The sequence below is a fragment of the Sus scrofa genome, chromosome 9, assembly GCF_000003025.6.
Source record: "Sus scrofa isolate TJ Tabasco breed Duroc chromosome 9, Sscrofa11.1, whole genome shotgun sequence".
NCBI lineage: Eukaryota > Metazoa > Chordata > Mammalia > Artiodactyla > Suidae > Sus > Sus scrofa.
The window spans coordinates 5,099,311-5,122,796 of NC_010451.4; the positions used below are offsets into that span (position 1 = coordinate 5,099,311).

Sequence of the window (23,486 nt, forward strand, 5' to 3'; positions counted from 1 at the left end):
CTGTAGCCACTGGCTTATGCCGCAGCGACAGCAATGCAGGATCCGAACAGCGTCTACAACCTACACCATAGCTCACAGCAACGCCAGATCCTTAACCCACTGAGCGAGGCCACTGATCAAACCCGTGTCCTCATGGATACTAGCTGGGTTCGCTAACCGCTGAGCCACGATGGGAATGCCTCATTATGTATTTTATAGACATAATTACTTAACCCTCACAATATTACCTGGAGTTAATTATAAATTTCCACATGATAAATAGCTCATCAAAACTCATATTCATTGGGCTGGTGAGTAGGGGAGCTGGGACTTGAAGTCTGTCTGGCTCTAAAACCCTAATTTCTCTCCAGTCTCAGTGCTTCCATATAGTGGTTTAAATTCTTAACCACTACACTGATCTATAAGTGTGACAAGTGCTATGATAGAAGTACAGAATAGATAATTAACCAAGGCTATGGAGCTTTGAAAGCCAGAAACTATTCTAGAAGATAGTGCATCAGGAACAAAAAGTAGATAACTAAAGTCCCCTGTGAGTTAGGTTAAGTCGGGTGTGTGTGTGTGTGTGTGTGTGTGTGTGTGTGTGTGTGTGTGTATGTGTGTGTATCTGTTTGGGATGGGAGAGTGGTATCCAATTTTAACCAATTCTACATTCAACCATCACACTTCCTAAAGTCTATCCTATTTTCTGCACGAACCATTGAACCATTTTGATTAATAATCAAGTTTCAACTTTCCAAATAATAGTTCTCAATATTTAGAAGGCTTCAAGTCTCTTAAAAATACAGATTTCTCAGATCTACTCTAAAACTATTGAGATTCGGAACTTCTGTGGAACATAAAATCACATTTTTAAAATTTTATTGGAGTATAGTTGACTCACAAAGTTGTATTAGCTTCAGGAGTACAACAAAGCAAATCAGTTATACATATACATATATCCATCCCTTTTCAGATTATTCCCCATATAAGCTATTACACAGTATTGGGTTGATTTCCCTGTGCTATACGGTAGGTCCTTGTTACCTATTTTATCAATAGTAGAGTATATCTGTAAATCCCAACCCCCTAACTTATCCCCCCCCAAATTCCCCTTTTAGTAATCATAAGTTTGGTTTTGAATTCTTTGAATCCATTTCTATTTTGCAAGTTCTTTTGTGTCATTTTTAAATTAGATTCCACATTAAATGATCTTACATGGTATTTGTCCTTCTTTGTCTGACTTACTCCACTCAGTATGATAATGTCTAGGTCCATTCACATTGCTGCCAATGGCACCATTGCATTCCTTTTCTTGGCTGAGTAATACTCCATTGTATATATTTACCATATCTTCTTTATCTGATCCTCTGTTGACAGACATTTAGGTTTCTTTCATGTTTTAGCTCTAGTGCTGCAATGAACATTGGGATGCGTGTATCTTCAAATTATGTTTTTGGTTTTCCAGATAGATACCCAGAAGTAGCATTACTGGATCATATTATAGTTCTGTTTTTAGTTTTTTAAGAAGCCTCCATACTGTTCTCCATAGTGGTTGCACCAACTTACGTTCTCACCGACAGTCTAGTAAGTTTCACTTTTCTCCACACCCTCTCCAGCATTTACTGTTTCTAGACTTTTTGATGATGGCCATTCTGACTGGTGTGAGCTGATACTTCATTACACTTTTTCTTTGCATTTCCCTAATAATTAGTGATATTAAGCACTTTCTTGTGTGCTTTCTGGCCAAATGTCTGTCTTCTTTGGTGATAAGTCTGCTTAGGTATTCTTTTCATAAATTATCCTGAATAGTTATGATTGTGTAGTTCACAGTCCATGCTTTGAGAAATACAGTTGTAGGAAGCTGAGAATGGACAGATAAATATGTCCTTCCACTTAGAAGATACAACATGATTAAAAAGTCCTACCTGGAATTAGTTTTTAATTATAAGATAGAAACTTAGAAAGGATGTTCACTCAAAACTTTATGAAAAAATTCAAAATTCACAATTTTATTGAATATATCAAATAGTTGAAATCAGAGCAGCTAACTAACACCAAATCTAAGGAAAGACAGGCAGCTCCAAAGAGAGAAAAAACATGATCCCAGGCTTACCAGGGCCAGATACCAAATGCCATCCAAGCCTGTAAGAATAACTGGATAAAATTTTCAGATTCCTCACAGCTAAGTGTGGACACATGTGAGAATATGGAATGGCTGGAAGTCATCTGTGTATGACACACTGACACTCACTCAGGTTTTCCTCCCTAGCCCTCAGCCAGGTATTCATGGAAAGTCCAAAGGCAGGACTAGAGGCCTAAGGAGGCCTTCCTCACGGAACAGACTTGTTAGAGGGAATAGCATCTCATTGCAGGGACGGCAACTACACCTCACCAACTCTTCTCCCCTAAGGAACAAGGGAAAACCCTCGTCCCTGAGGAAGAGGAGCAAGAAACAAACCCTTAACCCAGGCGGAAGCAGGTTCATCACAAGTCTCCTACAATTCTAGGAGAGGGGTAGAATCACAGAGAAGTCTCACTTTCAAGACCCAGGAACACAGCACCTGCCTAGGACTGAGGCTGAGTGGGAACAGTCAGTGAGGATAACATCCTCCAGCTCCTGCCACCAGGCTAGAGGGGTTCGAGTAACAAGTAACCACACTCTCCTGAGAGAGGGTCCAGAATGTGGAACATGTCTTCTCTGTGGCACAGGAACTAAAGAATGGTCTAAAACGGATACGAGGGTAGACGTTGGAAAAGACCTTTGTCCCAGCAGGATGACCTCACGTAATGCCACCCTATTCCATCCCTCTCTTTCCTCCTTCTGGGATACCTGGCCTGGAACACATGTGTATCTGGATTGGTTTTCCTTTCTCTACTGTATACCTGGCGGCTGTACCTGGGGTTTTCAGCATCCTTTCTGTGATTCAGGCAGAACGTAACCTCCATCAGCCCTTGTTTCCTTCCTGGCCATTCTGTCGTCTATGGACCTGGGCCTGTCCACATCCACCATCCCCAAGAGGCTTGGCATCTTCTGGTTCAATCTGAGAGAAAGATCCTTTGAGGGCTGCCTCACCCAGATGGTCTGAATCCCCCTCTGCACTGGCATGGAGTCGGCTGTGCTCGTGGCCATGGCCTATGATCACTACGTGGCCATCTATAAGCCTCTTTGCTACACACGGGTGCTGACAGACAAGGTGCTATCAGCCATGGCATTGACCGTCCTCCTTAGACCTTTGTCCTCTGCAATCCCCTTTCTTCCACTCATCCTAAGGTTACCCTTCTGTGGACCCTGAGTTATCACTCACACTTAGTGGGAGCACGTGGGCATCGCCCGTCTGTCCTGTGCCAGCATCAGGGCCAGCATCGTCTATGGCTTATGTGCCATCTCTAATTTGGTGTTTGACATCATAGCCATCGTCACCTCCTATGTCCAGATCCTCCGTGCTGTCTTGTGACTCCCTTGTCATGATGCCCGGCTCAAAGCCCTCAGCACCTGTGGCTCTCATGTGTATCATGTTGGCTTTCTACGTCCCCCCATTTTTTTCTTGTTTGGTTGTGTTTACTGGGTTGTAACTGGTGAGGAATAATTTCTGAACAGTTTAAGGTGAATTCAGTTGTGTTTCTCCCTCTGTGTCTCCGGATAGGGGCATTGTTCCAACCTTTAAATTAGGTTAGAAAGGATTAAAGGTGAGATAACAGTGAGAAAGAGAAACATGAAGGGAAAGAGCTTCAAAGGATCAGTAAACAGACAGGGTTCAGGTCAGCAAAGAGCTGTAGTGCACAGAAAGAATAGCAAAGCTGTCGAATATATATGAGCTGCACATAGAGGTTGTCTAAAAATGTATTAGAAAAATATACTAAGAAGGCAAGAATTGCTCAAGTGTATGTAAGAGATTATACCAACACATTTTTACAGTCCATTCAGAAGGTTTTCGTTGCCTCCCCCTATCCTATCACCTACCACTTTTTTCCTTCTGCTCAGCTGGCCCCAGGAATAAAAGATCTGCTCTTCTAAGCCCTGACTTACCAGCAGGGACTTCTGGAGGAGTTAGCCCATCTCCCCTAGCATCCTGCTGTCGCCATTGGCTTAGGTGGGAGGTTTATGGTACTGTGGTCACAGCCTCCTTGGTGAGAACTTTGATTGTCGTGGAAAATCCTGGGGCAGGAGGGAGCAACAAACCTCGGAGATCTGAATCAACTCCTTTTCCAGTGAAATACAATGTCAGGAGGCATAGATAGCCTGTGCCTTTCATTTTTTTTTAATTTAAAGAATTTTATGGCTATGTCTGCAGCATGTGGAAATTCCCATGCCAGGTATTGAACCTATGCCACGGCACAGACCCAGGCTGCTACAGTGACAATGCTGGATCCTTAACCCACTGCACCACGGGATCTCAAGATTCTGGATCCAGACTTTTCAAATATAGGATTAGTTTCTTTCCAAAGGAAAAATATTATATGTTTAATCTTGTAAAATCCTTAAACAGTTTCCACAGCTGGGTTCTTGGGATTGGATCTAGGCTCTTAATCCTCAGCACTTCAAAACGGGTAGAGCTGATCCAGGTCTCATAATATGTAAAGTGATGACTGTATAAAGTGTGAGTATATCTTCTTGGTATTGTACAACTATTATATTGACTCAATAACTGGTATAGTTGAAGAGCTAAAAATAAATGCATTATGATTTCATCACAATAGCTCAATATTTAGCATTATCAGCTATGCTAAAGTGAAGAAATGTATGCAGTTCTATATCCTAAAGAAATCTATCATGTATTTCTGGGAGAAGCTTCCTGTCAGTAATGCAAAGCAGAGGTAAAAATTCAGAGAAGAGAAACTAGTCATTTTGCATGTTGTCATCACTCTCCCACTGACTACTTATATGAAACCATTAATATTTATAAATATAAAACCATAATATTTATAAATGTAAAACCATACTTAATATAACTGTGGTTCCGTACCCAATTCCACCATAGAAGGGCAGGGGTTCCCTGAACGCACATATACACACAACACACATCTCCCAGCAATGCACCGAACACCAGCTGTGTGGTCTACAATTTACCTTAATGTTGACACTGTCTGCCTGGAGATAGTGTCCAGTCACGCAGGTCAAGGGTTCAGTCCCTCAAGACTCTTCCCTGCCTCACTTCAGATACTAGGTGCAAACCCAGTTATCATCCGTGCCTTTGCCGGACCAGACTGTGTGTTGACTGTAGGCTCTGAACTTATTCCTTGGATCTCAGTGGCCAGTTGCAAGTCCAGGCTGTCATCTCTACTTCTGACAGCCTGGCTGTGCATCAGAGGTTGCCACCACCCTCTCCTTGGGTTTAATTAATTTGCTAGAGCAGCTCACAGAATTCAGAGAAACATTTTACTTACTAGACTACTGCTTTATTAGAAATGGATAGAACTCAGGACCAGCCAGGTGAGAGAGATGTACAGGGCAAGATATGGGGGGAAAGGGCATGGCACTCCCATGCTCTCCTCAGGGACACCCACTCTTCCCCAAGTGCCAAGTCTTTACCATCCCAGAAGCTCTCCAAACCCCATCCTTTTCATTTTTTATGGAGTGCTGAGACCAGCTCAGCAGGATGGGCTGAAGAACAGGTGCTGTGGAACCTAAGAAAAAAGTTAACATAAAACAAGACACAGAGACCTTTATCTTAAGTAAAGGTGGGAACCGGGGGACTCAAGGTCTCAGGGACCAAGAGCGCCGCCTCAAGAAACCACACTGCTTTTATTGTGCTCTTGAGGATGACGTCAAGTGAAAAGGGGGTTGTAGGTGCAGGGTATAGGTTTTTTTAAGTTATTTTGAAAGTCACATAGCTGGTTGCTGATTAAGATTTTATTCTGACCTTTAGGCATTTAACAGTCATTAGCATTGAGGAAGCTTGATGTGAGCTATCTATGCATAGCATTCTAGAGAATCACCATCGTGCTTCTGCAGAGGGCATGCCTATCTGCAACAACCCAGCGTAGTGCCTAGGTTTGCACCTAGGTTCCCCTTGCTAATGCATGTCCTGCTAATGACCCCTCATAAACCCCTTGGGGCCATGAGGCTCATCTTCCTCTTATTCTTTAGAGGACAGAGCATGCTGTGCAAATGGTATGCCTATCTGCACAGGTCCGGCATGCCTAGACCAAGGCATTATGTCCTCATTCAGCTGACCCTATGAATAACTTTATGCCTTTAGGTCTTTGTTCTTAAGCTTAAGTCATGGACCAGCACTGCGACTGTTTTTCAAGCAGGAAGGTGGGGTTAAGTAAAGCAGAACAAGGGGGAGTTTTCAGCAGAGAAAATAGAAGCAAAGAGGCTAAGAAAAGATGGTAGAAACATGTCTTGCAACAATGGAGGTTTTATTACACAGGTATGATGGATTAAATTATTGGTCATCAGGGACTGAAGTTAATCTCTAGCCCTTCTCCACTCCAGGAGGTCAGAGAGTTGGGACTGAAAGTTCCCACCCTCTAATTATATTATGGCCCCACCAGCAACCGGCTCCCATCTTCAATGAGGTCCAAAAGTCACTTTCTTAATTTAACAAAAGACACCTTTTTGTCTCCCATCACTTAGAAAATGCCAAGGGTTTTAGGAGCTTTAAGCCAGAAACAGGGACTAAAACCAAATAGTAATTTCTTATTATAAATCATAATATCACAACCCATGTACAAATTGCCTTATCCCCTCAATCTCAATTTATTTGGAAGTATAATTGACCTGTACCATTGTGTTGGTTTACGATGTGGAATCTGACTCAATACACTTACATAGTGCAATTTAATTACTACCTTAATGTTAGTAATAATTCCATCATATCTCATAATTATCAAATTTTGTGGTGAGAACACTTATGAGCTAAGCTCCTGGCAATTTAAACATATAATATAATACTTTCGGCTAACATCACTCACTAAGTACATTGTATCCCCAGAGTTTTTTCACCTTCTAACTGCAAGTTTGGACCCTTGGATCAGCATCTCCCCAGCTGTCCCACCCGCAGCCCCTGGTCACCACCGTTCCACGTTCTGTTTCTATGATTTCATCTATTTTAGGTTCCACTTATAAGTGGTATCACATTACATGTATTTTGCTGTCTGCTTTTCACAAATGGCAAGTCTTCCTTACACCTGAATGATATTCCATCATGTATATCTATGACATCTTTTTTATCCATTCATCAGTTGACAGACACTTAGGGTTTTTTTGTCTTATCCATGTTTTATATCCATCGCTCAGCTATTGTGAATATATTGCATTAAACATGGGATTGCATTAAACATGGGAGTGCACACTGTCTTTTCAGTGTCTTTCTTTGATTTCCTTTGGACATGTACTCAGATAAAAATTTTCAAATAAAAGAAGGGTCAATAGTTTCACAGACAATTGAGAGCTGTAGTGTAATAAGGGCAGGGGCGTTTGGTTGGGTTTGATCACCTGGACCAGAGCTGTTTCAGCTTTAGCAGGGGGTGGGGTAGGATGCCAGACGAAAGTGAGATGGGGTGAGGGAAGGAAGGACAGATTACACAGTCTTGGCGCTCATGCAGTTCTTTTCACATGTTTTGGGGTAATTCTAAATACTCGATAATCCTTACAGAGTAATATCGTCTCCTCACTTGTTTCAGGTCTTGTAAACAGACATTTGTACCTGCAGTTTAATTACTACCTTAATGTTAGTAATAAATCCATCATACCCCAGAATTACCACATTTTGTGGAAGAACTTCTAAGCTCTAGGCTTGCAACGCTCACCCAGGCATCTCCACTTGCTTCATGGTGTTATAAGGTCCCAGTCTAAGTGCTAATATGGAAGGTTTAGGCTCTTCACTTCCACTCCATGGAGCGCTCACGTCTTGGCAGGAAGATCTGTCTGCCAGTGCAGCTAGGGAGCTGCCATCGTGTTAGAGCCCTGTCCTTCTGAGTTGAAGTTTAAAATGCTGGTGAATCTCTGATCGTCTTCCTTCTCCTTAATACCTTCTGGGATCGAACAACTGACTAAGCGAGTGCTCTGGCTGCAGAGATTCTCAGAACCCTCCCCATTCCTTCCTTTGTGTTCAGCAAGGGCTTTCCCTCCACCACCTCTCCCACTTGGGTTTCTTCGCGGTTTTTTGTGTATATGTGTGTGTGTGAAACACAAAAATGAGAAGTCAGCATGTTGTTCAGATAAAACTCAGAGGAATTTGCAGGAGAGAACACATGTATTTCTCATATAAATCTGGAAAACATGTCCAGAAAAAAATAGTCTGAGATGGAGGAGCCATTTATAGCTGATGGCCATCGCTTTAATTCCTCGTCTGTGATGGACAGTCACCAGAGTAGAGCAAGCAGAGCAAGTTAATGAAAGGTTCACGGAGACCAAACAAGGAGTCAAGAAACATCCTTTTTTTTTCTGTCTTTATTTCCTTAGAAAGCCTGGCTTTCTATGCATGACTCAGGGCCAGATTAGAAGCTGGAATCCTCAGAGACCTTGTGCCCTTTACAAAATTGGCTCTGGGCAATTTCTACTGAAATCTCCTCCCAGGCAAAGAGCCGTGTCCTCATAAAGACTGAACAGGCTGAGACAAAACAGACGTGATGCCACCCTGGCACATGGCCTGGTGAGTCCTCCTTGTCCCTCAGGTCACAGTGCATCTATAGGACACAGGGATGGACTAAGGGAAAGCAGAGGAATGCAAGAGAAAGGAAAGACGTGGAGTAAGTTTGCGGGGGGAAAAAAACAACTAATGATGAAGCTTAAGGAAGGAATAGTATCACGTTTAGGAAGGGCCGTATAAACCTACTAAAAGCTTTTGGATTTTGGCCTGAATCCATGCCATGTTCATTTCAGGAAAAAAAAAAAAAATTGTCTGCCTGACATCTAAAGAATGTCAGCTAACTAGTAATCTTTGGAAAGTGGTTCAAAGTGTTTTAGAAGCATTATCTGCTCTAAAATGAAGGGTTTAATTTTAAGGGTTTATTTACACTTCTTTTTCTATTTTCTACATGAAGAAACTAAAGTTTTAACAGAGATGTGGAAGTTCTCGTGCCAGCTCACACGGTCCATGAGTAATACTTTTTATTTACTTTCCGCAAACTGTAGAGTATGTTGTGAAACTAGGTTTCATCACAATTAAGTCTGACTGCAGAGCTCCTGATCTTATGTGCTAGAAAGTACTGTGCTATAAAAAACAAAAGAAAAAGCAAACAACTTGATTGTTTAAAACATTCCAGTTAGAGACAAGCGCACTGATTGAAATGACATTTTTAGAAGTAGAATCAATAGCAGGTTTTTTTAATGGTTGAAGAAGGAAAAACAACGGTCCATGTATTTCTGAATTGGTCAAATCACTGAATAGTAGGGACATTTATTGAGACAGATAACAGCACAATTAAGAACTTAGGGTTGGAATTTGGTAGAAGCAGAACTGAGGATTCAATTTTAGAAAAAAACATTTTTTTTGGTCCACACCCGAGCCATGCGAAAGTTCCCAGACCAGGGATTGAACCCACATCAGAGCAGCCGCACAGGTCACTTCAGTGACAATGCTGGATCCATAACAAACTGTGCCAAGATACAGCTCTTAATTTTAAAAATGTTTTTGCAAAATAAAATGTGAAGCAACTACTCAGGAGGAATTTGTTTCTATTATCTGAATACGGGCTGATGAAAAGATAAATCAGAGAGGTAGAAAGAAAATCCATAGTGTTCAATATCATAGTATTTATTTTTCTAGAGATTGCAAAAACGCATTTATAGAATTCCCTCACACAATGATGACATTTGCTGGGAAGCATTTGATCTTGCTGTTGAGAAGTGCTATGTATGTATGTATGAATAAGAATGCCTTATCATTTTGAAAAACTCTTTTCCATATTCTAAGAGTAGATTACATCATTAAATTTAATATTGATGTAGAGATTCTTTCAGTACTGGTGGGGATAGTTCCACAAAGTGTTAGAAATTTCTTTTCCTTGAATAATCACTGCACCATATTATGTACAGTTGACCCCTGAACAATGTGTAGTTGAACTTGGCACGTCCACTTATATGTGGATTTTTTTCAAGAATAAATAACTGCAGACATGCATGATCCACGGTCAGTTGAATCAGAGGATGCAGAACCACAGACGTGGACAGTCGAGTTTCCTCTTGTGAGGCGGAGTCGTGCCCAAACCCCCACATTGTTCAAAGGTCAGTTGAGTATCAGTTTTTATTTTTCGTGATTGCACAAGCCTCAATTTTAAAATGTCTCAACAGTTTCTGACACAGAACACATCCCATAATATTTTTTCAATGAGTGAGTAATGCATATATGCCTGAAACTGTGAACAAGATTATAGAACAAATTATTTCTGGCCTAGAAAGTCTTTATGTCCATTAATCAATTTAATATTAACTTCTTACTTAATGCCATAGACTCTACTAAGTGAGGCTGGGAATATGAAAATAAATGACATATATTCTATCTTCCATTAAGGAATTCATGTTTTGCAAATATTTTATCAAGGTTTCACAACCTTAAAGTGTGAATCATAAGCGTGCAGCTCAATTAATTTTTACAAACTGATTACAACTGTGTAACCAATATATTAATTAATAAAGAGATGTTATCAACACCCAGAATGCCCCCTCATGTTGACTACCAATACACCACAAAGTAACAGCTCTCCTGACTTCTTGGATTGTAGAGTACTTTTTACTGTTTTTTAACTTTTATAGAAATGGTTCATTTCTTTCTCTCATCACCTCTTATCACTTTGTAATATACTTCTGTGTTAGGGCATGCGGTTGTAGATTGTTCATAGGTAGGTATTTTACTATATATCCTGTAGCATTCTATGTTTAGGAACGTAGAGGAAAAAGGTGTCCAGTCTGCATGGGGTCACTCCCCGGTGCCCTGAGGGTATATCTGTGTCTTGAAGGATGCTCTAAACATTTGCTCGATGAAACTCTCCATCATCGTTTACTTGCTTTTGTCCATTGGAAGCTCGGACATCACCCTCATGTTTTTACCAATTCAAATACAAGAAAGTCAAGGAGAAAATACCCGCGTGATCCTATGGTATCATCACATTGACAGAGTAGCTCTGGACAAGAGGGAAAGTTCGAGATGGTTTAAACACAAGATTGTAGATATCCTTTATTTGAAAGATAAGAACTGAGATTGCTAAGGACCCTCCCTTAAACACATCCATCTCAGTGTAACTTGCTTTTTTTTTTTTTTAATTCCTGAAGACTTTGTCAAAAGGTATTAGACTACCCTTACCACTCCGTCCCACCTTCATGTATCTATAGAGGTTATACGTTGCCCTTGGGGTTTTTACAAAATTTGTTCTTTAACAGTCAGTTAAGAAAAACCGCTTCATGTCCGCAGGAGCAAAGCAATTTATACAGCTGAGAAATGAGGTCTTGTTCCTGTCTCTACACCCCCACATCCCACTCTAATGTTTTATTAATTTGGTTTATCTTTGCCTTCCACTTGGTTTATTTATACCACTTTCTGCCTGCCTCCCTGATATTTCCCTCTGCACCGTCATAAGATATGATTTCGTGACCAGGGAGACGTAATGTTCGATGCTTTTATTTGCAATCAGAGAATATAGTCCCATTCCTTCCTCCGTAGAAAAGCCAGGGCAGCAGCTTATTTTCACTCTTTAGCAACCCAAATCTACAACTAATACTTAGAGTAAACGCCTACTAACTGAGAAACTGGCATATGTGGATACTGGAAAAAGAAAACTTCAGATTAAACTCCCACTAACCTAGAAACTGCATTTGTGGATACTGGAAAAAAGAAACTTGGTTGATATTTTGTTGATTTTTCCATCGATGGGATTCATAGAAAAACCTGCCTCCATGAGCGAATCCTACATTCACTCCTCGTGTCATCTGTTATCATACCCTTTAAAAGTAATCAAGTATTGGCTGGGGTGGGGTAAATTAGTTTGGGGTTGACAGATCTCACCACTAGATATAAAACAGATAAAACAACGAGGACCTACTATATACCACGGAATCTTCAAAGAATCAGAAAAGATACTACCCACTACAAAATAATTACACGAATGAGTGAATAGATGCATTGGAAATCTCCTATCAAATGTTACAAGCAAACTACAGACATAAAGAAGGGTTTAGGGAACCTTGAAAGTCATCGAATTATCATGGACCTAACTGGACGATGCTCCTAATTCTTTTGTCTCTAGTTTTGGATTGACGTCTTGACAGGTGTTATAAACTCCTGAAGTCGTAATTGACTGAGCTATAAATGAGATATTCAAATGCATTTTATTCAAATATATATCGTGAGTTTTAAAAAAGATTGTGTGCTTGTTTAATGTGTGTGGAGCGTTAGGTGTTTGTGTGTGGTACCCAGGTAGGACCTAACACTATTTCCATTTTCTTCTGTTTTTATTAACTACTTTTCTCCCTAGCTTTCCACAATCTTCCATTAAAAGCTTTTTAAACTTCTGACAAAACTTTTAAATACTTTGATCCGTATATAACTTACATGTAAAAAATGTAGAATAAATGCTCTTTTTGAAGATTTTTTTATATTAGAGATGATTTTTGCTCAAAGTCTGCCTCAATAATTGGTAGTTGCTGTTGCTGCTGTCACTGTTTTTCCTCTTATTTTGTAATAACTAAATACGAACCCATCAATCAAATTTAATACTTTAATTTTTAATATTTTGGCATACATTTTGATGAATCCATGTGCTTATTGAGTTGCTGTCATCCACCCTGTATTATCATTCTGTGAAATAGAATTGATTGCCACAATGGTATGTAGAGGCTAACAGGATCTTTAACTGGTCAAAGGGCAGGAGTCTGTTGGTGATGCTTATGGTGAGAGAAAAAGCTCATTAAGTGCTCTTACATTATCTTTCAAAGCTACAGAAAATGATCTGGTGACCTCTAGATTGGTGAGCATGCATTTCTGAAGATGAACGGACTGCCAAATAGGATGCTCCTTCCTAATGACACCCAGTTTCACCTCTTTTCCTTCTTGTTGCTGGGAATCCCGGGACTAGAAACGCTCCATATCTGGATTGGCTTCCCCTTCTGTGCTGTGTATGTGACTGCCCTCTTAGGGAACGTCACTATCCTGTTTGTGATCCAGGCGGAGAGCAGCCTGCACCAGCCCATGTTCTACTTCCTGGCCATGTTGGCTTCCATCGACCTGGGTCTTTCCACAGCTACCATCCCGAAGATGCTCGGGATCTTCTGGTTTGGTCTCCGAGAGATCGACTTTGAAGCCTGCCTCACCCAGATGTTCTTCATCCACAACTTCACACTTATGGAGTCAGCAGTCCTCTTGGCCATGGCTTATGACCGCTACGTGGCCATCTGCAACCCACTGCGATACACGGCCATCCTCACCAACACGGCTGTTTCGGTGATTGGTCTTGGTGTGTTAGTGAGGGCATTTGGTTTTGTGCTTCCATTTGTGTTTCTCATTTTACGACTACCCTTCTGTGGGAATCACATCATCCCTCACACCTACTGTGAACACATGGGACTTGCTCGTCTGTCTTGTGCCAGCATCAAGGTCAATGTTATTTACGGCTTATGTGCAATTTGTAACCTCCTGTTTGACATCACAGCCATTGCCCTTTCTTATGTTCAGATACTCCGGGCGGTTTTTCGTCTTCCTTCCCGTGAAGCCCGACTCAAGTCCCTCAGCACCTGTGGTTCTCACGTTTTTGTGATCCTCGCCTTCTACACACCAGCCCTCTTTTCCTTCATGACCCACCGCTTTGGACCCAACGTTCCCCGTTACATTCACATCCTCCTGGCCAATCTTTACGTTGTCGTGCCACCGATGCTCAACCCTGTCATATACGGAGTCAGAACCAAGCAGATCTTTGATCGTGTGAAGAAAATATTGGTACTGAACCAAGGAAAGGAATAAAAATAACACGTATTCCATATGAGATTCAATATGCGATTTTATGAAACTGAAGTTATAGAAATGCCTTCCCATAAAAATTATGTTAAAATAAGTACCGCTAGTGGCTCCCTTCTGTAGGTATACAAGTGCACTTAGTATCCACCAGCTTTTCACACCACTTCTTTTCAAGATCCATTACTGCATCCTCTTTGTTTCTTATAATTTCACTTAGTAGATTGTGCCGTTTTCTTTATTATGTTGAATATCTGTGTTGATATTTTTATATCAAAAATTTTGAGTTCATCAGTTGTGGCTAATCAATAATGTTTCATGGAGCTTCTTTTTTCTCTCAGTATAATTACAAAATTTTTTGAGTGTTTTCATAACTGCATGCGCCTGGGAATAAAATGGTGACTTTCCCGATTTTCTTGGCATTGTGGAATTTACAGTTTAAAATTAGAAAAGTCAGTATATAAACATCCCTTCTTTTCCTTTCAGCCTTTTAATGCCCTGATAATTAAATTTCTTTCTGTTTAGGATTATCAATTTATATTTAAAGCAATCTGACAATTTTAGTATCTTACATATATTACTAATTTCATACACACTTAACTAGTGTTATTTTTTTCTATTATATTTGTTATCTTATTATTTTTTACTTCAACCTCAGCTATAGTTCTTTCACAACAAAGGTGTCCCTCTTTAGAATTATTTTCATTACCATTGTTAAAGTCCCATTTGTTTTAATTTTATACATAATTTTATAATTATAATTACTTTAGCCATTGACCCACAAATGTCCATATGGCTTATCCAGTTTAATATAAATTAGCAGTCTTATTGCTTTCTAGTTAATAAACGATCTTAGAAAAAATTTAGTTCACATATCTGTTTTCTAATATATACTATTGTTGGTTTAATTTACTTGTAAATTTTAAAATGTATGCACATTTTGTTTAGGGCAGTCAAAATTCATTTAAATGTTCCCAAGTATTTACTGTTTCTACTGCTCTGTGTTCCTTCTTACATCTTCAAAATTATATCTTTACTGATTTTATTCACGTGTGAAGACTAAACTGAAATCTTTTTTCCTTGATGCAGTTTTGCTGGCCAAGAATTTTCTGTTTTACTTTTCCTAAAATAATTTTATTTTATCAGCAATTTAGCGTTATTTAGAGGACATGGAATTCTAACTGAACTGGGCTTTTCAGCTTTATGGATGTATAAATAACAAGTAAAAATGTCTCTATTTCGCTTGTACAGTGTGATTTTTAGAGATGTGCATGTGACCATTTCACGCATGTATAGACACTGTGACAGGATTGCCACAGTCAATTAGCACAGCTTTGGCTTCACAGTTACCTTGTTTTTGGTGGTCAGAATCCTTAAGCTCTGCTCTCCTTCGCACGTATCAAACATACTATATGGTAAATATTAGCTAGAACCACCGTGCTGTGCATTGGAGCCCCAGCACTTATTCACCCTCTAGCTGAAAACTTAGACCTTTTACCAATAGCTCCCTGTTTTCCCCATTCCCCAGCCACCCTTTAGAAGCTTGACGTTTTTAGGTTGCACATAAAAGTGAAATCTTACAGTATTTATCTCCCTGTGCCTGATTTATTTCATTGAGCAAAATGTCCTTTAGGCAATATTTCCTTCTTTATGTGAAGGAATCATATTTTGTAGGCTATATATTCTGCATATTCTTTATTGATTCATATGTTAGTGGATACTGAGGTTGTCTCCACGTCTGGGCTGAAACATGATGCCAAGAACATGGCAGCATATGTATTTCTTCAAACTACTCATTTTGTTTCCTTTGGGTCTATACCAGGAAGGGGGGTTGATGGGTCACATGGTAATTATATTTTTATCTTTTGGAAAGAAACTCCATGCTATTTTCTGCAATGCCTGCATCAGTCTGCTATACAGTAAAGAGCGCGGTGGAGCCAGAGTGCCCATGTTCCACACCTGTCTCTACCAATCCCTAGCTATGTATCTTTGGGCAAGCTAGTTAATCTCTGTTAATGCTGGACCAGTTAAGCTACCTAAGCAATTAAGCCAAGGGGATTATCCTAACTCCTCCCTCACAGAGTGTTTTGAGTATTACTTTTACATGTAACAAAGTACACATCAAAGCACTAGAAAACAATAGAGATCTGTAAATAGTTGTTACCGTAATTGTACATTCACACACACTGCAGTGCTTTTGTCTGTGTTCCCCGTTTCTATGACGAATGTACCACGTTTTATGCTTCTCACATGGGCTCAGTATACTGAAATCCAAAATCACATTTCAGGGATTTACCCAGTAATCGTTGGCATTCTCTCTCTGTTGCACCTGTGATGCTTTATTGATTTCTTGTAACTAGAAAAGGCAGCATCTACTACATTTAATCATAACTTTCTGGTATCTCTGGCGTTTCTATTGTATCACTGAAAAATATTTCAAGCTCAGAAAACAGAGTAATATATGAAAATGTGTGCACCTTCCAACATTTTAATTTACATGCAAAATCATAACCACTTCTGTACCGGTAACTCTCCCTTCTTTTCTAGGTGTAACTACTATCTTGAACCTGATGTAAGTAGTTGCCGTGCAGGGTTCATTTTTTTTTTTTTTTTAATGAGAGATGTCTTTGTAAGCATATCGTTAGTTTTTTCTCTCTAGAAATTTGCAGAAAGGAAGATGTGATGAAGATCTTTCTACATCATTTTCACACAGTATTTTTATTTTTAAGTATGTTCATATCAATAATGTTTCCCTGGTGTTTGTCATTCATTGCCTTATGTAACAGGTTCATTTAGCCATATTCCTGATATTTTGTGTCTAGATTGTTCTCATTATTTTTAAGCAGTTTAAGCTTCTTATCCTTCAGAAGGACAAATTATTCAATCTGGTTCTTCAGAGCCCCTTCAGAGCGCACAATGGTAACCAACACACAAATTTTAGGGAGTTTTTTTTTTTTTTCCTTTCCTATCTTAGGATCCCCATCCCATTACTGTGCTTCCTGAGACGAACCTGCAGATAAACTGTATACTCCCAAGTCCTTGTCCAAGGCTACACTTTCAGGAGAACTCAAACTGTGATAGAGCATTAGTAGGGACTTGTTAGTGTATTGACATAGGAGTAGGATTGCTCAATAAAATATGGACCTATTTTCTCTCTCTCTCTTTCTCTAGTTTATGTGTATGTGTGTATGTTTTTCTTGCTCTCTGAATGAGAAGCTAATTTTTCTAGAATAATTTGATTATTAACCTATCATTTTCCCCAGTGATACACAATAAAGAAGTGTTATATATATATATATATATATATATATATATATATATATATATACACTGTATTTTATATGAAGTAAATGATTAAAATTGAAGTGAATCCCTTCAGGCTCAGTATGTAGGAGATTTTGTGTGTGTGTGTGTTTTTACTTCGGAAGGTATATTTTCTTCTCTCTCTCTCATAAATGAAAATTTAGCTAGGAATCAATTTTAAAGTAGAGAATTATTTTTCTTCAGAATAATAAAAATTCTCAACTGGTATTTTTGTTCCCTTTAAGATTTTTGCATCAGGCTAAGTTGTCTTTTTTTTTTTTTTTTTTACACTTTCCTGCTTATATCCCATTTTATTTTCTCTTTATCTTTGATCACTTAAACTTTTAATTCAGTTGTGGGATATGATTTTATATTATATTGTCTGGTACTATTTGAATAAACTTTTGATGTGAATGGTTATAATACATTTATCTATAAATATTTTATAAATACATGTACTTAATTAAAAGTCCCCATTTATGATATCTTTCAATATAGCTTCTTCACCTTATTTTTCAGCTTCTCTTTCAAAAACCCTATAAAGAATAATTGAATGAGACAGTTATCTATTTTGTTTTAAACACACTGAATTTCTAGAATTTGGCTCTTTCTAGTATTTGTAAGAATGCATTTTCCTTCTGCTTGGTCCCCTGGTCTCTTTCCTTTCCTCATACCTCCTGTTTCAAAGTATTTTACTAACCCGACTGATCAACTGCTCAATAAAACCAATAAGAAAAAAGTTGTTTGGACTTTGGAAGTAAGTGAAGAACTGAACTGGGTTAGGTAAGGAGGGGACGGGCAGGGAGAGCAAGCTGTAGGAAGACACATGAAAGCGGTGGACAGAAATTTGGAGGACGGAGAGAGAAAAAAATAAAGATAAGCAGTAGAAGACGGAAGAGGAGGAGGAAGAAAAGAAAGAAGAGGAGAGGGAGCTAGACGGAGCTGGAGGAAGGGAAGGAGAAGGAAATGGAGACGGGACTCTCTGGTATTCAGAGGAGAAATGGGAAAATACAGTCTGTGGCTGGAGCGCTTAGATCCCTGAGAACCGTGGACCTGTGCTCCTCTCCCAATGGTCATGTCCAGTGTCTGCTCGTCCACCTTGATATTCAGGATTCACAATTTCTGCCCTCTCTGCCCGAGTGAGGGGAAGGCCCATTCAAAAATCCTTCCCCTGAGTTATCAGGGCTGTACCTCATTTGCCCTTTTCAAGGCCTCTCCTCGCTTCTCAATGTACACGTTACCATTTAGTCTTTGTACCATATCTGGAGGAATCCATCCACTACTTATTTGGGGTGAATTTCACAGATCTGCTTGGTCCTATTTCTGTAGATGACAGGGTTGAGCTTTGGTGGGATAACCTCACAGAGACTGGCCAAAAGGACATGGATATAGCGGGTATTTCGTCCAGAGTGGTGTGTCGTAGAAGAGAGGAGGGCTGGGGCGTAAGAGGCCAAAGTGACACAGACGTGGGAACTGCAGGTACTGAGAGACCCGAGCCTGGCCTCACGGGAGGGGAGACGGAAACAGCAGGGAGAATTTGGACATCGGGAAGAGCCACGGCCATGACGTCAAATCCCAGGAGAGCAGTGGTCCCCAGGACCCTGATTCTTGCACAGGCCAGACGAGCGAGACCCATGTGCTCACAGTATGTGTGGGGGATGACATGGTGTCCACAGAAGGGGAACACAAAGGAAAATACACAGAGGAAGGATCTCCCAACCACCCCAAACCAGTAAGAGGTATTATTTCATTAGTAAGGAGCCTGCTATAATGAAGTGGGTTACAAATAGCTACATAATGGTCATAAGCCATGGCAAGAAGCACTACTGATTCCATGCCAGTAAAGATGTGAATGAAACATATCTGAGTGAGGCAGGCATCAAAAATGATCACCCTGAGTCTGAAGCAGAATATTCCCAGCACTTAAAGATGGGAGCTGTGGACAGTCCCAAGTCAACGATAGCCAGCATAGCCAGTCGGTAGAACGTGGGCTGGGGGAGGCTCTGCTCTGTCTGGATGACAAACAGGATGGTGAAGTGCCATCAGATACACAGCACAAAAAGGAAAGCCAATCCAGATGCGAGTGTCTTCCAGTCCTGGGAGTCCCAGCAGCAGGAAGGAGGAAGGGTGCAGCTGGGTGCCGTTGGGAAGAGGCATCTTGCTTGTGATTTTCTATGAATGTGCTTATTGCAGATGTGTGCTGACCCCGATTGGGAGGGACTGGTCTGTTACCAGGATGTGTAACAGTACTGGAAAAACAAAACACAAACATATCTTACCTGTTTATATCAACGTGAAAAACCTTGTCAATAGCCTTTTTGCCAGAATAATTGAAATTCTCCATATGAATGAAACTTATCATCGGAACTTAGTTACAGAAAACTGGATTCATTTTACAACTGTAAATCTTTGTTTCATATACACAAATGGAGGGAGGGAGGAAAGGACTAGAAAGAAGGCTATCGTGTAACGTTGAGAATGGTTTTAATGGAACTGCTTCATTGTAACACATCATTGAGTGTGTCCATGGCTTTAAAATGTGTGCTTTCTGCCAAGATCATGGTAAGATAAGAAAGGGGACAGAAGATCAAAAGTATATAGAAATAGGAACAGCTGATGCATTTACAACCACCCTGTAGCCACACAACAATTCTGTTTTTCGCAGTCAGTATAGTTTTAAATAAAGTACATAAGATATTCAACACATTGTTATGGAAAAGGCTTTGTATTAAATGATTTTGCCCAACTGTGGCTAATGTAACTGCTTCCTGAGTAGGTTTACAGTAGGCTGGGTCAAACTATGATGTTTGGTAGGTAGGTGTATTAAATGCATTGGGTTTTTGAATAGATAATCACATCATTAGAAGAAGATCTATTTATATATCTATATGTATGTATATATATTATATATGTATATAAAATTATGTCGCTCTATCGATAGAGATAGATATATAGATATATGTAGTTGACCCTTGAACAATGCATTGGTTGGGGCACCAACCTGCATACACTCAAAAATCCACATGTGACTTTACAGATATCCCTTCATCTCTTCAGTTCTGCAGCTGTGAATTCAACCAGCCATGGATGAGGTAGTGCTATATTTAGCACATAATTCTTGAAAATAATCCATATATTAATAGAACTGCACAATTCAAACCCACGTGGTTCAAGGTTTAAGGGTCTATATACCTTCACTGACATACACGCATACATACATACTGTGGTGACAGTTTGCTTACTTTTGCAAATGGTGAAATGAATACAAGTAGTAGTTATACAAATGTTGTTTTAAATAAGTACTAAAAAGATGTAAGTATCCGTAAGATTGCTGTGATAAAAATGAAATATAGCTTGAATAGTATAGGATGTTTCCTAAAAGAGTCTTGAGTGATGGAGATAATTATGAAGTGGACCCAAGATTTACTGCCTGTCTTGGCAATTTTAGCTGATAAAGGGGAGTTCTTTACAGTTGCAGGAAATGATTAGTCTTTCCGATACATGCCCCTCCAAGGAACTAGAAACTGAAAATTCTGGACCCTAAGAGACAAGTGTCACGAGCCAGTATTCCACAGGGAAATATATGAACAAAACCTTGTGACTTCTGGAGACATAACAGTACCCCCTCCAGTGTCCCTACATGCTGTCAATTGTTTATACGGAACAGTGTTTTTTTGAGTATGTATGGGGTTGGTGCTTCATCTGCATAGCACACAGCAACACTCAGAAATGCACCAGGTTACTTCTACTCTTTCTTTTTTCTTTTTATATATCTTTTAGTTACAGCCGTCTTAGCCTTCCTAGTGGAAGACACAGCCAGGATTTCTTCTTTGTTTTACTTCACTACGACACGAAACAATGAAGAAATCTTATGAGGCTGAAACACCTGACCTTATAATGATGGAAAAGATGAAAATATGAACAGGGATTAGCAAGTGACTTTTTCGCTCACTTGATATGGAACCTCATCTCATGAACCCCATTTCAGCCCCTCTCTTCACCTCAACTTTGTGACACTGCCGTCTTCTCTCTTTCTTTCCCCTCTGTGTGTCATTCTGTCTGTGGGCTGGAGAAAGCTGTGATATACTCACCCACCTGGGCACCAGAAGTGATTCTGAGCCTGCGTTGGTCTCTACCTTTTCATGTATACCCAGTTGGGAATGGGGTTTTTATCCTTTATAGGATTCTTTCCAAAGGAGAGCCTCCAAATGCAACCCTGAATCATACTGGTTAAAGACGGGAAGGCCCAGAGGCCCTGTTTGTGAGCCAGGTCCTATGCTAAGTAGAAGAATCTACCCAAGATTTGTGCCCTCCTCTAGGGTTAAGGATACCTGTATCAGAAGCAGTGATGCGCATCTGAGCCCATGGGATGAACCAGCTCTGCACCTTGCCTGAGAGACAGAACACTGCAAATCATGAGGACGCAACCCCTCAAAGACACTATGTTAATGTGATTGAGCCCACGCACCACGGATTCTAACTGGCTGTGTCCCCGTGCAAGGCCACCCATTTACCAGTTATGTGACGTTAAGCAGAATCATTAGTTTCATTAAAATCTAATATCATTGCATAGAAATGGGGGATAAAAAGGTATTTACTATATGTGGTCTGTGTAACATTTAACATGTTGTTTGGCTAACAGCATGTCTTTTACACTTTAGTATTAATAGTATGTATTAATATTAAATTTAATAATAAATAGAAAAGTCCACTAGCTTTGTGGATTATGCCCATTTATTTTATTTCAAATAAATTCCCTCATGTTTCATCATGGACTCAAAATAGACTTGAGTTCCCAAATGCAATTTAAGGTGCCACCAAGTAATTCTGGGTTGCCTTCTCCATTTAGCAGGAAGTTCATTCTTCTGTGGGACACCCACACCTCCACAGCAACCCAAGCCACTGCATCTGATTCTTAGCCCACTTTGCCACAGTGGGAACTCTGAAAGTTCATCCTTATACTTCTTATCAGAGCCTTCATAATCTTGAGTATGATACTTATTATAAAGAACTTCAGGCCTCTCTAAAATGTTTGTATTTGATAATTCTTTAAAAAATTTTTATTGGAGTATAGTTGATTTACCATGTTGTGCCAATTTCTGCTATACAGCAAAGAGACTCGGTTATATATACCTAATACAAAATAAACATATATAATTTCTTTTTAAAAATATTCTTTTCATCTTGGTCTATCCCAGGAGATTGGACACAGTTCCCTGTGCTGTAAGACCTTGCTGTTTATCCAATCTAAATGTAATAATGGTTTGCGTCTACTAACTCCAAACTCCTGAGAATACTTACTATAAAAATATTTTAAACATAAGAGATAAACTTTTTTTAAAGCTGGGAAATCACTGTCCAGCTCAAATAATAAAAATAGATTAAAGTCGTTGAAGTATACTGGCTACCTTTATTTCTCATTTCCTCAACAAATCCAACTGCCATTTCATACTTTTGAATGTACTTCCTTTTTTTTTTTTTTAGCTTTATTACACATGAAAAGTTCATTAAGAAGTGGAAACCACTATTTGGCATTGACTAAGTCCATGTTTACATGCTCTAAAAACCAAACTCCAATAAAATATTGCCCAACTGGCAAAGCAATGTAAGGAAAATCAGACTGATCTTAGTTGCCTTATGCAAGGGCCAATGTAAGCTTTTAAAGAAAAAGAGACCGCAAAAGCCAAACCATCTTTTTTAGATTCTGTTTTCTCTTTTATGTTTGGCCTGCAATTCTTTGACAGCCTAGTGATCTCTGATTTCAAATGATTTGCAGTTGCTAGTGTAATACCGTTCTGTTAGTTACTCTAAGATACTGTTGATCAAATTATGTGTTCATCATCAAAAAACCCTGAAAATTTCAAATCCTGTGATGTTCCCTTTTACTTTTTAAATAAGCTCCATTTTTGAAATTTTATTTTTGAAATATTTTCAATTATTTTTTTATTTTTGATTTTTTTTCATTATAGCTTTTTTACCGTGTTCTATCAATTTGATACTGTATAGCAAGGTGACCCAGTCACAGATACATGTACTCATTCTTTTTTCTCACATTATCATGCCTCATAAGTGGCTAAATATAGTTCCCAGTGCTATACATCAGGATCCCACTACTTATCCATTCCAAAGGCTATAGCGTGCATCTGTTAACCCCAAATCCCCAGTCCCTCCCACTCCCTCCACCTCTCTCTTTGCAACCACAAGTCTGTTCTCCATGTCCATTATTTTCTTTTCTGTGAAAAGCTTCATTTGTGCCCTATATTAGATTCCAGATATAAGGGAAATCATATTGTATTTGTCTTTCTATTTCTAATT

The 23,486-nt window shown here is 39.5% G+C and overlaps 1 protein-coding gene and 2 pseudogenes across 1 annotated transcript; 2 read left to right on the top strand and 1 right to left on the bottom strand.

Moving 5' to 3' along the window:
• On the top strand, nt 1,688–5,625 carry LOC110255382 (annotated as a pseudogene).
• Nucleotides 11,010–17,145, top strand: LOC100521140 (olfactory receptor 52E2-like). Its single transcript, XM_021062390.1, has one exon. The coding sequence runs from the start codon at nt 12,909–12,911 to the stop codon at nt 13,875–13,877; it is 969 nt and encodes a 322-aa protein (XP_020918049.1). The 5' UTR covers nt 11,010–12,908; the 3' UTR covers nt 13,878–17,145.
• LOC102163237 lies at nt 18,255–20,952 on the bottom strand (annotated as a pseudogene).